This window comes from Brassica napus, chromosome C1, assembly GCF_020379485.1.
Source record: "Brassica napus cultivar Da-Ae chromosome C1, Da-Ae, whole genome shotgun sequence".
In the NCBI taxonomy this organism is placed as follows: domain Eukaryota; kingdom Viridiplantae; phylum Streptophyta; class Magnoliopsida; order Brassicales; family Brassicaceae; genus Brassica; species Brassica napus.
The window spans coordinates 30628801-30644342 of record NC_063444.1 but is presented as its reverse complement, the minus strand read 5'-3'; the positions used below and the strand labels follow the sequence as shown (position 1 = coordinate 30644342).

General features: G+C 38.1%; 1 protein-coding gene across 1 annotated transcript; it reads right to left on the bottom strand.

Moving 5' to 3' along the window:
- Positions 1-257: 257 nt before the first annotated feature.
- LOC106373661 lies at positions 258-1811 on the bottom strand. The gene has a single exon (XM_013813803.1). It carries the CDS (start codon positions 1809-1811, stop codon positions 258-260), a length of 1554 nt encoding a protein of 517 aa, XP_013669257.1.
- Positions 1812-15542: the final 13731 nt, after the last annotated feature.

Below are 15542 nucleotides of genomic sequence, written 5' to 3'. Positions count from 1 at the left end.
ACTGATTGTCCGCATTAATAATGTTTGGAAGGATTTTTGGACCCCATCAAACCATCATCGTTACTTGTGGTGACTCTTGCTTTCCTGGAGCTATGTCCACGATGTCTGGACTTATCAGCCTCCCTTTGCTTAGCCTCCCTTTGCTTAGCCTCCCTTTTCTTAGAAGATATAACTGATCGCATTCTCGGAGATCCTCTACGAAGGAACTCAGTCTTTCTGCTCTGGACACCCAAAGGAGCACCCAATCTCTTACCACCTCACGTAGTCTTTGATCTTTTGGTAGCAGCAGTAATATCTGAAGGTCCAGCCACAACTATTGATTGATCTTGGCCTTCTATCTCCATGAGCTCTTCTCCGAGCAAATCATCTCCTTGGACGTCACATTCCATCGCCTTATCATCATTGGATTCAAGTAACTCCATCCCATTCAAAGCACCAATGATTTGTGCATTCTCTAACTCATCCTTCGGAGCCTGAGGTGAATAAGATAGTGCCAAGCTTTTGTTCCTGACCGTAACGTTCTCTTCCATTAGAGGCGGGTGAAGCAATGGAGACACAATGTAGCTTGCTAGTCCTATCTTTTTATGCTCTCCTCCACTCCTCTCTTCATCCCTGGACCGATCATGGTCATACCTATCCAAATGATCACTGCTTCGCGACGCTTGTTCATTAAAAACAACATCATGAGCCACATCCCTTGTGTTTCTTACATGACCTGGAGATCTGGTCGTCTCGCCTGACATTGTCTTTAACTTCTCACGCCAAGTAAGATCTCCTTTACGGTCGTACGGTCCAGAGCCATAACGAGTGTTATCATATCTAAACCCTCTTGGCTTATTGTCACGGTTTCTCATGATCCTATCAGAGTGTGTTTGATGTCTTTTATTACCATTCACCGTACGAGAGTTAGAAATCTCCTTCTCCTGCTCATGATATCTCGCTTTGAAACCGTCATTGTGATTCGAAGCATCAGGATAACAAGCCACATCACTTCTGTTGTTTCCATGTGAGACAGTACGTGAAGAATGATGCAAAGGCTGACGGTCCCTGTCCATATTCCTCTGATCATGAGCGCGAAAGTCCCACAGCAATGGCTGCCAACTAGGCTGATCTTGTGGGAGTTGTACCCGCGCAAAGACCCCAGCTCTCTCCGTTTGAGGTCGCATGGTTGACTCCACCGTAGGGCAGTAGCCTTTTTCATGAGTCATCAACCCACATATGGTGCAATGCTTAAATAACCTATCATACTTGATCTCAATGGTTACTTCATCACCTTCTGAAGATTCAATATTTCTTGTGAGCTTCAAAGGACGTCTTGAGTCGACGTCAATGAGCATTCGACCTGCTGAAAGTTCAATAGTATCTTCGTTAACATGACCAAGCCGTCCACCAATACTCTTCATATTTTTAACCGTCCTCAAGTGCAGAGGGATCCCAACTAGCTCAACCCAAAAGGGAATTATCCAGGGATAATCACCATGGACAATTGGTTCCCATCGAACCAAGACAAACATGCAGTAGTTAAAGTGGAATGGAACCTTTCCTAGAACAGATTTTAGATCCTCCTCAGATGTGAAGTTTATTAAAAACTTTCCATTCCCCAAATCATTAGCAGTAACTCGTTCTTGCACTCCCCACTGAGTTGGCACTGTCTGTAGTAACTTCTCCACATTTTGCTTCTTCGGATTGAAGACTTTACCAATCAGAGACAGATAATACTCCTTAGTGACATGAGAGTCATCTTGATCCGTAAGCTTAATTGGTGCATCATCATCCTCATAGAGGATCCCTTTTCCTTTAATATCCGCCATATGAGCAGACTTAGATCTATAGGAAGACCCCATCCGACGGTAAAAGGCCGTGTGAGGAGAGCGAAAAGAGATCAAACCAAACAACTACAAAGGTATCCATTCGGTGGAGATCTAATATGTATCTTGTAATCCAAAGGGTATGAGGAACGAGATGTACGACGATACATGATTAGGATTTACAGAGACTAAGCGGTATTCAATACGTCAAGGGTCGTATGGAACAAGGAGATCGCAATTTCAATGGAAATAAACGATCGGGGAAGGCATCAGATGATCGTTGCATGTCAAGGACTCCAAACGAATAGCTTCCGACGTGAAGGGTGAGATCGCGAATGATAGTGAGTGTCTGGTAGTCGCCACTGTGATGGAGAGAACACCAAAGTTGATGGTTGTTGAAGAATCCGTCGTCAGAAGCATTTAGATCTGGAAGTCGCCATTGTTGTCGCCGAAATCCCTAGCCGCCCTCCTAAACTACATACAAGTGTTGGAAAACAGAAAACGGTAGAAATATTAAGTTTTTAAATGTTTAAATGATCCTCAGAAAACGCAGAAATACTTTATGATGGGGTTAGCGTGTTTAAATGTTTTTTTTTTTAGAAAAGTGTTTAAATGTTTACTATATACTCCTAACAAAGTACTAAGTTTTCTAGGATTTTAATTTTAAAAACACAGGCTTTGGCTCTATTATATCATTTAAGAAAACCCAAAATATTGTTAGGATGATGATTTGTTTATAAATATTAGGATAATAGTTAACATTAAATTTAAAATATTAACCATATTCCTATATGCTGGTTTTAAAATATACCAAAAAATGAGAGATATTTTATACTATTAAAGTATCAAATTGGATGATTATATGTACGAGTAGTATATTTCAGGGTTAATGTTTATTCGTAGGATAATAGTTAACATTTAATGATATTTTATAGTTTAATATTAGAGTAATGAATTTATAGTTTAATAAACGTCTTCATATGAGTAGTATCCGTACAGGAACTTTTTTAAAAGTTCTATACAAAATTTTAAAATGATTATGGGAAAGTCCATTTGTTTTTTTTTAATTAAAACCCAAAATCCCCTTTTCATTTTATTTTGTTCCACATTGGAATTTTAGAAAACATTCATCCCATCCATTTTCCTATATAAGGGATTCTACCCTTTCTTTTCATTCTTATCAAGTCAAAGTATTTCTTTGCACGTGATGAGTTGTTGTTGAATTATCTGACCAGTCACTAGTGAATTTTTCTGGTGGGATTTCCGAGTGAGCTTCCGGCGAAATTTTTGGGCGAGCTTCCAACGGGATTTCTTGACGAGCTTCCGGCGAATTTTTCTTGTAAGTTTGTCGCCTCCTTATATCTAGTTATAGGAATATTTTAGGAAAGTTTCTAGTTTAGGAAATACGTTATTTTAGGAAGGTTACTATTTTAGAAAAGTTTCTATTTTAGGAAAGTTTCTATTTAGAGGAAGTTACTATTTTTAGAAAGGTTCCAGTTTAGGAAAGTTTCCATTTTTAGAAACTTTATTTCCTAAGACTCTGAGCCTAAGCCGTTGATACTCGTGTTGCAGTTGACATCAGTTGACCATCTTCCGTTGATCATTCCATCCAGTGACTAAGGTGAGGGTCTATTCCGTAAATCCTGTACCAGTGTAGAATTCTCTCTATCGTAGTTTAGATTTCGAATCATGATCCGTCTATTTGAATTGAGTCTGTTGAGTCTTGATTGTTAGTTGGTTCATTCATTGTAAACTGGAACTAGGGTTCTAGAGGATTCAACCGTTGATTTGATTGCATGATGTGAAGAGATGCGATATATATAGGTATACATAGTTATGAGTAGGGACTATGTGACTGGGCGGGGGTCCAGAGATGTTTGGACTAGCGACGCAGCTTTGGTGGGCGGGGGCTCAGAGACGTCTGGGCTAGCGACGCAGATTGTGTGGGGCGTGGGTGCAGAGACGTTTGCATTCGATGCAGCTTTGGAGGGCGGGGGTATAGAGACAGACTGTACTAGCGACGCAGCGTATTTATATATATATCCGTATGAGGAGATGCGGGGTGTATGGACTAGCTATATGCTATCATCGCATTGTTTGTGTTGTGTGATGCTTTAGGCATCTTGTTTATTCATGTTAGAGCTAAACTTCCATAGTGGGAGTTCTATTTACTCAAGTCAGTGGTTTGCGTGTTTAGCATCCCATACCTCACGGAGTAACTCCCCTGTTATTCACCCCTCCTATTCCTTCCCCTTTCAGGTGAGACTGACGAGCATGAGTGATTGCTATCGAACTGGTGCTTTGGGAGTTTTCTTTCTTTCTTTTTCAGACTTGCGGATTTTATGCTTTTATCGATATTTTCGGGATTTATTATGTTATTTGGATTTATGGCTATTTATTGGATTTACGACTTGGAGTTGACTTTTGAAGAGTAATAAATGGAGATTTCAGACTTTTTATTTATTTAAGTTATTTTGAAAATACGAGTTTTACAATTTGGTATCAAAGCGGGGTTCTGTCCCGGCCCCGACCCGGGACGGCGATTTATGGGACTCGGATTTCAACGGTTCTCAATGTTTCGGAATTGGGATTTAAAAAAAAAAAATTTTGACACCAAGAAGTCCAGTATCAATCGGTTAATTGTTAGTGTCTCTAACTCTTTAATTTTTCCAGGAGAAGACCAAATTTCAATTTGTTTCCATTGTTTGTTTTTTTTTATCTCGTGTTATTTATTCTTTCGTAGCCGTTGAAGCTTTTCTCGGGTTCCGTCTAGGAATTCGGGACGAATTCCGGTTAAGAGGGGAAGAATTGTAACGACCGTGACCCAATATGGGAAAGCCCATTTTTTTTAATTAAAATCCAAAATCCCCTTTTCATTTTATTTTGTCCCACATTGGAAGTTTAGAAAACATTCCTCTCTTCCATTCTCCTATATAAGGGACTCTACCCTTTCTTTTCATTCTCATCAAGTCAAAGTATTTCTTTGCACGTGATGAGTTGTTGTTGAATTATCTGACCAGTCACTAGTGAATTTTTCCGATGGGATCTCCGGGTGAACTTCCAGCAAGATTTTTGGGCGAGCTTCCGACGGGATTTCTTGACGAGCTTCCGGCGAATTTTTCTAGTAAGTTTGTCGCCTCCTTATTTCTAGTTATAGGAATATTTTAGGAAAGTTTCTAATTTAGGAAATAAGTTATTTTCGGAAGGTTACTATTTTAGGAAAGTTTCTATTTAGAGGAAGTTACTATTTTTAGAAAGGTTCCAGTTTAGGAAAGTTTCCATTTTTAGAAACTTTATTTCCTGAGACTCTGAGTCTAAGTCGTTGATACTCGTGTTGCAGTTGACATCAGTTGACCATCTTCCGTTGATCATTCCAGCCAGTGACTACGGTGAGGGTCTATTCCGTAAATCCCGTACCAGTGTAGAATTCTCTCTATCGTAGTTTAGATTTCGAATCATGATCCATCTATTTGAATTGAGTCTGTTGAATCTTGATTGTTAGTTGGTTCATTCATTGTAAACTGGAACTAGGGTTCTAGAGGATTCAACCGTTGATTTGATTGCGTGATGTTAAGAGATGCAATATATATATGTATACATAGTTATGAGTAGGGACTATGTGAGTGGGCGGGGGTCCAGAGATGTCTGGACTAGCGACGCAGCTTTGGTGGGCGGGGGCTCAGAGACGTCTGGGCTAGCGACGCAGATTGTGTGGGGCGTGGGTGCAGAGACGTTTGCATTCGACGCAGCTTTGGAGGGCGGGGGTACAGAGACAGACTGTACTAGCGATGCAGCGTATGTATATATATATCCGTATGAGGAGATGCGGGGTGTATGGACTAGCTATATGCTATCATCGCATTGTTTGTGTTGTGTGATGCTTTAGGCATCTTGTTTGTTCATGTTAGAACTAAACTTCCATAGTGGGAGTTCTATTTACTCAAGTCAGTGGTTTGCGTGTTTAGCATCACATACCTCACGGAGTAACTCCCCTGTTACTCACCCCTCCTATTCCTTCCCCTTTCAGGTGAGACTGACGAGCATGAGTGATTGCTATCGAACTGGTGCTTTGGGAGTTTTATTTTTTTCTTTTTCAGATTTGCGGATTTTATGCTTTTATCGATATTTTCGGGATTTATTATGTTATTTGGATTTATGGCTATTTGTTGGATTTACGACTTTGGAGTTGACTTTTGAGGAGTAATAAATGGAGATTTCAGACTTTTTATTTATTTAAAGTTATTTTGAAAATACTGGTTTTACAGATTATATCTTTATAGTGTTATGAAGTAAAATATGGTCTGACATATATGTACATGAAACGTGATATTATAAAGTGTAATGGTAGAAAACATTAGAATTTATTATATGTCACGATTAACTCACACATTTGTGGAATGGTTAATTTATTTAAGAGAGGAACAAACATGTATTTAAAGCATATCATTATCGTGGGTTCGTTTATAGTAAGTATTAATTAGTTTAATATATGAGAGATTAGAATATAATAACACGTGTTTAGATTTAGGTAAAAAATAATTAGATTGGAGGAGACAAAACAATGTGAATTCCGCAAAGTTAGTAGAGGAGCTTAAAGAAAAGGTGGAAGACCTATACTCGAAAGACGAGGCTACCTCTGAGGAAATAGCAGCTGCTCTGAAGGAATTAAGGGAAGGTGATAGGAACTCAAAATATTTCCATGCGCTGGTAAAGCAGAGAAGAGCTAAGAATAGGATAACACAACTTCTGGATGAAAATGGGAATGTCGTGGAGGATGAGGAAGGATTAGTAGCCATTGCTACTAGTTATTTCCGACAAATATTTGAGTCATCCAACCCTGAGGATATAGCTGAAGCGCTATCTGAAATCTCACCTACGATTACTGGGGCAATAAATGAGGACCTGACTGCTCCAGTGACTGAATGGGAGGTCAAATTAGCACTGTTTGCTATGCATCCAGAGAAAGCTCCAAGACCGGATGGAATGACAGCTCTCTTCTATCAGCAGTTTTGAGATATTGTAAAAGATGATTTAACTCGTATGGTTAATCAGTTTCTTTTTGAGGGGACTATGGCACAGGGACTGAATGACACGAACATTTTTTTAATCCCTAAGACAACGAAGCCGAATGAGATGACAAAGTTTAGACCTATCAGTTTATGCAATGTCAGCTACAAGATAGTATCTAAGGTCTTATGCCAAATATTGAAGAAGGTTCTTCCACAGCGGATATCAGAGACCCAGTCAGCCTTCGTTGCTGGTAGACAGATTACAGATAATATCATGATAGCTCAGGAGATGTTCCGCGCTTTGAGAACTAAACCGGGAGGACGGGTTAAACGAATGGCCATAAAAACTGATATGAGCAAAGCATATGATAGGATGGAGTGGTCATTCATTGAGGCAGTCATGAGGAAGATTGGTTTTTAAGAAATGTGGATTGACTGGATTATGCGATGCATTACCTCGGTCAAGTATAAATTCCTCATGAATGGAGAACCGAGGGGTAACATTGTCCTTGGGAGAGGTTTACGACAAGGAGATCCTTTGTCTCCTTTCATATTTATTCTATGCACGGAAGCGCTCGTTAGCCTTCTTAATCAAGCAGAGAATCAAGGGAAGATAACGGGGATGCGAGCCGCTCGTGCTTGCCCCTCGGTATCTCACCTTCTTTTTGCTGATGATAGCCTTTTCTTTTTCAAGGCGGAGCCCCGTGAATGTGAAGAAATTATGAAAGTAGTAAGGAAATATGAGAAAGCATCAGATCAACATATTAATTTTGACAAATCCTCATTACTCTTCGGTAAAAGGGTTCCAGCGAATGATAGGCAGCAAATCAAGGATACTCTTGGTATACAAAATGAAGGTGGGATGGGCTCATACTTAGGAATCCCAGAGGACATCAGTGGATCAAAGTGTAAATTATTTGCTTTCATAAAGGACAAGCTCCTACACAGAGTGAATGGCTGGACTGGTAGATGGTTATCGAAGGGAGGAAAGGAGGTTTTGATTAAATCAATATTGCTAGCTCTTCCGACCTATGTCATGTCCAGCTTTCTGCTTCCTTTGGAGATATGTGAGAGCCTAGCAAGTGCCATTGCACAGTTCTGGTGGAGCTCGAATCCTCCAAAAAGAGGAATCCATTGGGCAAAATGGGAAAAGATGTGTGCACCTAGAGAGGAGGTAGGAATTGGTTTCCGTATGATCCATGAATTTAATCTAGCTCTTTTAGCTAAGCAGCTATGGCGTCTTGTTCAATTTCTGGATTCACTTGTAGCGAGAGTTCTTCGGGGAAGATATTACCGTTTGAGTTTGCCGTTGCGAATGGCCACATCAGATACCTCATCGTATGTATGGACAAGTATTACTGCTGCGAGGAAGCTATTACTTTTGGGCATCAGAAGCAAAGTGCATTCAGGGTACGAAATCAATGTGTGGGAGGATCTTTGGATCCCTTCGACGCCAGCTAGACCGGCACGGGCCCGGGCTCCAGTATTGAACCCAAAGATGCTCGTAAGCAGCCTTATCAAACCTGTTTCAAAAGAGTGGGATATTCGACTACTGGAACAATTTGTAGATCAAGAGGATATTCCGATGATTCTGAGTTTGGCCATAAGCTCTACTCATCGACAGGATACATTTTGCTGGAGTTACACAAAGAACGGACAATATACTGTTAAGTCGGGATATTGGGTTGCTACAAACTTGATGAGAGAGGAGGAGGATTTAGAAGTTCTACAGCCCATCATTACAAAACTTCAAGCCTTTGCTTGGAAGGTGAATGCGCTACAAAAGATCTGTCATCTTATATGGCAATTAATATCAGGACAGGTTGCTGTAACAAGGAATCTTGTACGTCGCAATATGCGCTGTGACAATTACTGCCCAAGATGTGGAGCACCAGAAGAGACCGTTACTCATGTTATCTTCGAGTGTCCACCAGCCTTACAAGCATGGGAATTATCATCAACGTCGTCAAGTTCTGAAATTTTCCCTGTACCAAGTATTTATGCTAATATGGACTACCTTTTTTGGAGAAAGAATGGTATTTTGGAGCCAGATGATGATAGAGATCATTATCCTTGGATAATTTGGTACATTTGGAAAGCTAGGAATGATAAGCTGTTTAAAGGCATAGACATAGATTCATTGGAACTAGTTAGGTATGCAGAGGGTGAGTGCCAAGCTTGGTATAATGCAAGAGACACTGTACCGACTCCACCACATGTACATACGGATGAAGAAACACAAGCCTTATGCTTGGGTAATATTTGTATGGTGGATGGTTCATGGACCTCCACAGCGCAGTTTAGTGGAATGGGATGGGTTTAGAAGGATACAATGGGGAAGATACAGCTCATGGGGTCAAGGAACTTGCGGAGAAGAGAGACACCGCTGCACTCTGAACTGGAAGCGCTAAAGTGGGCAATGGAGAGTATGATACAACACTCAACCTGTCAGAGGTTTGGGACGGACTGCAAGGACCTGATTGCAATGATAGAACAGCCACAAGATTGGCCCAACTTCTCAACTAAGCTGGAAATCATTCAAACTCTTCGGTTATGTTTTTCGGACTTCAAGATCAGTTACTTTCCAAGGACGCAGAATGAGATTGCAGATTCGTTAGCTAGGAATGCACGTTCGTTTCATAGATCCTTATGTTTTATTGGTTGTTCTATTCCGGTCTGGCTTCCCAGACCACCTCAATTTTGAGTAATAGAATAGCCGTTTGCCGGAAAAAAATAATAATTAATAAATAACATAACTAATAAATATAGGAATGACATTGCCATGTAATTATGTAAGAAAATCAATTGCAGATCCTAATAGGGATTTTGCTTTAACAATATAGAAACAATATCAATATAATATAACAACACATTTTTAGATTTAGGTAAAAATAATTAATTAATAACGTAACTAAAAAATATAGGAATGGCATTGCCTTGTAATTATGTAAGAAAACCAATGGCATAATTCTAATATAGATTCTGCTTTAATAATAAAGATAAACTATCAAAACAAGACACTCTCCCTACATATTTTTTCACTGTACATCTAATAGATGAAATTGTAACATGATTGGGAATACCACTGTCCAAAATATTCAAGAAAATCTCCCATAGAAGACTTTTTTGAAAGTCTGCTAGCATTATTGTTGTTTAGGCCATCCAACCAAATTTCAAAACACTATTTTAATGTAATTACAGTATAACATTTCCAACCCAACTGCAAAAATTATACCATTTTAGTGTCTTACTATAATTTTACACCAAATTTGGTGTACACTATTCACCACACCATAATACTATTCACTCCACTAAACCACTATTCACTTATTTTATTAATAAAATATATAATTAAATAAATGATAAATAAGAAGTTAAATACATATAATATTATAAAATAACTTTTCTTGTGAAGTTTAGTGTTGTGGTTGGAGAAGAATATTTTTTAGTGTTGAAACTACACCAAAATATTGTGGTTTTGATACTAAAATAGTGTTATGGGTTGGAGATCCTCTTAGTAGACTTCTCATGAAATTAAAATTTCCAGTGAAATTTGACCGCAAATTAGAAAACCTGAGGAAGTCTTCTAATTCGCGATCAAATGTTATTGAAATCTTTTTTTTTTCCCTTAAATATTGGTTTAGCAGACTTCTTTGGCGAAGTCAGCTTGAGAAGTCTGTTCAAAGAGTCTATTCGAGTAATCTGCTCATGAAGTTTGGTATATAGTTTCTAGATCTGAAAAACTTGCATATCCCAAAAATGTTAAAAATGGTTTCAAAAACAAAATACCTTCAAAAACAGAACTTTCAAGCTTAAATAAAAAAAAATTATAATAACTTTGAAGTATATTTTATTTGAATCTAACACACAAAAATAAAAATATACTTTATATTGTTTGAAACTACAACTTTTACAACTAAAATAATAAAAACGTTTATAACCACAATGAGTTTGAATTTATAACTTTTATTTGGTTTTAACAAACAAAACATGCAAACATATCAAAAAGTTAAAGAGTTGTATCTTTTTTTTTTAAGGAGAAAAATGAAACTATGAAAAAATATAACTTCAAGCTAAAATAATAAGAAAACAATCACGTTAAGTTGAATCTATAACTTTATTAGGACTTAAAACACAAAAACACAAAAGTAATTGGTGGAAAAATAAGATATTACCAAGTTTGGTAGTTTGTATAGCAGACTTTCAGACTTTCGCTAGTGTAGTACAGTTTAGTAGACTTTTAGAGAAGTTTGCTAATGAAATATGAAGTCTGATATATCCTTAGATATGAAAACTTGCATATCCAAACCATTTAAAATGACTTCGAAATAGAAAAAAATTTAAAATAAGAAATTTTAAGCTTAATTAATAAGAAAATAATCACATTAGGTTAAACATATAGTTTTATTCCAATCTAATACACAAAAGCTCGAAAATACACATCTAAAATTAAAAAATCTAACTTTTTATGAGGAGAGGTTGAATGTAAAGAAAAAAACTGCAAAAATAAATATAAAGCTGTGGGAATGAGATGAGACAAAGAGATGAAAAATTGATATAAAAGTTTGTCTCTTTAAATTCAAAGAGATTAGAGAGAGGTGTAAGATTTTTAAAGAGAGAAACATTACACTTTTGCTACAATCATTTGAGAGAAAGGGAGAGAATGTGTAGATTTTATATAAGGAAAAAAAAATCAATTAAGATAAAAAAAAATTAGCGTTGAAGATTTTTTGATAAATCTGCTAGTACACTACAACTTAGAAGAGTTATTGAGAAGTCTGCTAGTATTAAAGTTTAGCAAACTTCTAAAGAAGTATACTAACCCTAAGTTTACTTTATGTTCGAGGAGATTTGTTAGTGACTAACTTCATTAAACGTAAAATCAACTTATAGAATGTTAAATATATACAAAACCAAAAACTTATATGTCAAATTTTAATTCCAAAAACTTTTTACACTACAAGAAAACACAGTTTTAGCAAGGAAATTTAACGATGAAAACTAATCCTCGTGAAATTACGTTGACTTAACGATGAAATTGCGAGGAAACAAAGTTTCCTCGTAACGGCCTTGTAAAATACCGAGTAATGCGTTTCCTCGTAAAATCGTCGTAAGTTGACGTGGTTTTTCCGAGAAAAATGTGTTTCGTCGCAAATTCGTCGTAAAATTAGCATGATTTTTACGAGGAAATAACTTACGAGGAAAGAACGAGAAATCCACCAACTTAACACGTTTTTTTTGCCACCAACCTAATATTTCGTCGTAAATTCGTAGCAAAATTCAACTACCAGATTCGAAAATTTTCTATAAATATGGATGTTTGAACATAATTTTAAGCACACCAACAAGAAAAAAAAACGTGAAAAAAATGTCGGGCTTGGGAAATATTTCCGAGTTGCGGAGGTGGATGTATATGCATAGAGATGCTAACGGGAGAGTGACGAAAGAATATCTTGCTGGGTTGGAGTGTTTTATGCATCAAGCAGATTCTACACCGCTCGCCCAAGAAAGCGGTAAAATATTCTGTCCTTGTAGAAAATGTAACAATTCAAAGTTGGCAAATCGTGAAAATGTTTGGAAGCATTTAGTAAATAGAGGTTTCACGCCAAAATATTATATCTGGTTTCAACATGGAGAAGGTTATAGTTATGATCAGAATGAAGCTAGTAGTAGTAATAGCAACTTTCAAGAAGAACCGGTTGATCATCAATTGCATAATGCACATAGTTACCATCAGGAGGATCAGGCAATGGTAGATTATGATAGGGTTCATGATATGGTAACTGATGCATTCGTAGCTCATGATGATGAAGATGAAGAACCTAACATAGATTCAAAAAAGTTTTATGAAATGTTAGATGCGGCAAATCAACCACTTTACAGTGGTTGTAGAGAAGGTCTCTCTAAATTGTCATTGGCTGCTAGAATGATGAATATTAAAACTGATCACAATCTACCTGAAAGTTGCATGAACGAATGGGCAGATTTATTTAAAGAGTATTTGCCGGAAGACAATGAGTCTGCTGATTCTTGTTATGAGATTCAGAAACTGGTTTATAGTCTTGGGTTGCCTTCGGAGATGATAGAAGTTTGCATCGACAACTGCATGATCTACTGGGGAGATGATGAGAAGTTAGAAGAATGTCGATTCTGCAAGAAACCACGATTCAAGCCGCAAGGAAGGGGACTTAATAGGGTACCGTACCAAAGGATGTGGTACCTACCAATTACAGATAGATTGAAAAGATTGTACCAATCGGAGCAGACTGCTGGAAAGATGAGGTGGCATGCCGAGCATACTCAGACGGATGGTGAGATGACTCATCCATCAGATGCAAGAGCCTGGAAACATTTTAACAAAGTACATCCGAATTTCGCTAGCAATAGCCGGAATGTGTACCTCGGATTATGCACAGATGGATTTAGTCCATTTGGAATGTCAGGGAGACAATATTCATTGTGGCCAGTCTTTCTTACGCCATACAACCTGCCACCGGAGATGTGCATGCAACGGGAGTTTTTATTCTTGACCATATTAATACCCGGTCCGAAGCATCCAAAAAGGTCACTTGATGTTTTCCTACAACCACTGATAAAAGAGTTGAAGGATTTGTGGTCAACAGGGGTGAGGACGTATGACTGCTCAACGAAGAAGAATTTTACGATGCGAGCTATGCTTTTGTGGACCATAAGTGACTTTCCTGCCTATGGGATGTTGTCTGGATGGACTACACATGGGAGATTAGCTTGTGCATATTGTAATGGAACGACAGATGCATTTCAACTGAAGAATGGTAGAAAGACAAGTTGGTTCGATTGTCACCGTCGATTTCTTCCAGTTGGCCATCCGTACCGAAGAAACAAGAATTTGTTTAGGCACAAAAAGGTTGTGAGAGACACTCCTCCTCCATATCTAACTGGAGAACAAATTGAAGCGCAAATCGACTACTACGGAGCTAACGAAACAGTTCGCTGGGGTGGTAATTGGCATGTCCCTCGTAATATGCCTGATTCTTACGGTGTTCATCACAACTGGCACAAGAAGAGTATATTTTGGGAGTTACCATATTGGAAGGATCTTCTTCTGCGCCACAACCTTGATGTGATGCATATAGAGAAGAATTTCTTTGAGAACATCATGAATACAATATTGAATGTCCCAGGGAAGACAAAAGACAACATAAAATCGAGGTTGGACTTGCCGGATATTTGCTCAAGAAGTGAGTTACATATAAAAAGCAATGGCCAAGTTCCCGTTCCAATTTTTAGATTGTCTTCAGAAAAAAGTCGGTTTTGTTCAATTGGGTGGCATCAGAAGTGAAGTTCCCTGATGGGTATGTTTCAAATCTTTCAAGATGTGTTGAAAAGGGTCAAAAGTTCTTCGGGATGAAGAGTCATGATTGTCATGTCTTTATGCAACGACTTCTGCCATTTGCATTTGCGGAGCTACTTCCAACAAACGTACATGAAGCACTTGCAGGTAGTTTACAATAGGACAATAATATTAAATTGGTTTAGTTTACAATAATAGTATTTGACTAACAATGTGTTTAATTGTTTTTGGAATAGGCATTGGAGCATTTTTCAGGGATTTGAGCACACACACTCTTAAAGAAGAAGTCGTAGAACAGCTTCAGGAGAACATTCCTATCTTATTGTGCAACTTGGAGAAGATATTTCCTCCAGGCTTTTTTGACGTGATGGAGCATCTAGCTATCCACCTCCCATATGAGGCATTGCTTCGTGGACCCGTACATTACAGATGGATGTATCAGTACGAGCGAGCCATGAAATATTTGAAGGGAAAAGCAAAGAACCTCGCCAAAGTTGAAGGTTCTATAATTGCTGGAAGTTTGACAGAAGAAGTTTCTCACTTCACATCGTACTACTTTGCGTCAAAAGTACGTACCCGAAGAAGAGCTCCAAGAAGATATGATGATGGTGGCGTTGCGCCCACATATGCAGTTGTTGGTGTTCCAGAAATCTTTAGCCAGATTGGACGACTTGGTGGGAAATCAAAACAGGTTTGGTGGTCGAGTGAAGAAGACGCTCATAGTGCACACACCTATATTCTACTCAATTGCGAGGATCCATTGATGCGTTATTTTGAAAGGTAAATTAAATTGAGTATACATTATATAATTGAGAGAGATTAATTCATGTAAAATGTGATTTTACAGCATGTTTGTTTCACAAGTTGAAGAAACATTTCCTGGTATATCCACAAGTGACGTAGACAAAAGAAAAGATCAACACTTTGTTAAGTGGTTGAAGAATCAGGTATTAATCAAATACTTTTAAAATTTTCATACATGAATGATTTGTATTTCAACGTTCTTTTTATTTTTAAATAGGTTGATTATGACGACGATGCAGATTATCCTAAGTGGTTACACGAAGTAATTCAATCTCCACTTGTAAAGGTCACCACATCACAGATGTATTTCACACGAGGCTATACTTTTCACACATATGAGTATGGTAAACAGCGGGCAACCAGTAACTATGGAATTTGTGTGAAAGGAGAAACAGATTTCTACGGAATCTTGACGGAGATTATTGAAGTCGAATTCCCAGGGATATTGAAGCTAAAATGCGTCCTCTTCAAGTGTGAATGGTTCGACCCCGTCGTCAATAGAGGTGTTCGGTTGAACAAATTCGGTGTTGTAGATGTCAACGGTGGCCGGAGGTACAACAAATTCGAGCCCTTCATCTTAGCTTCACA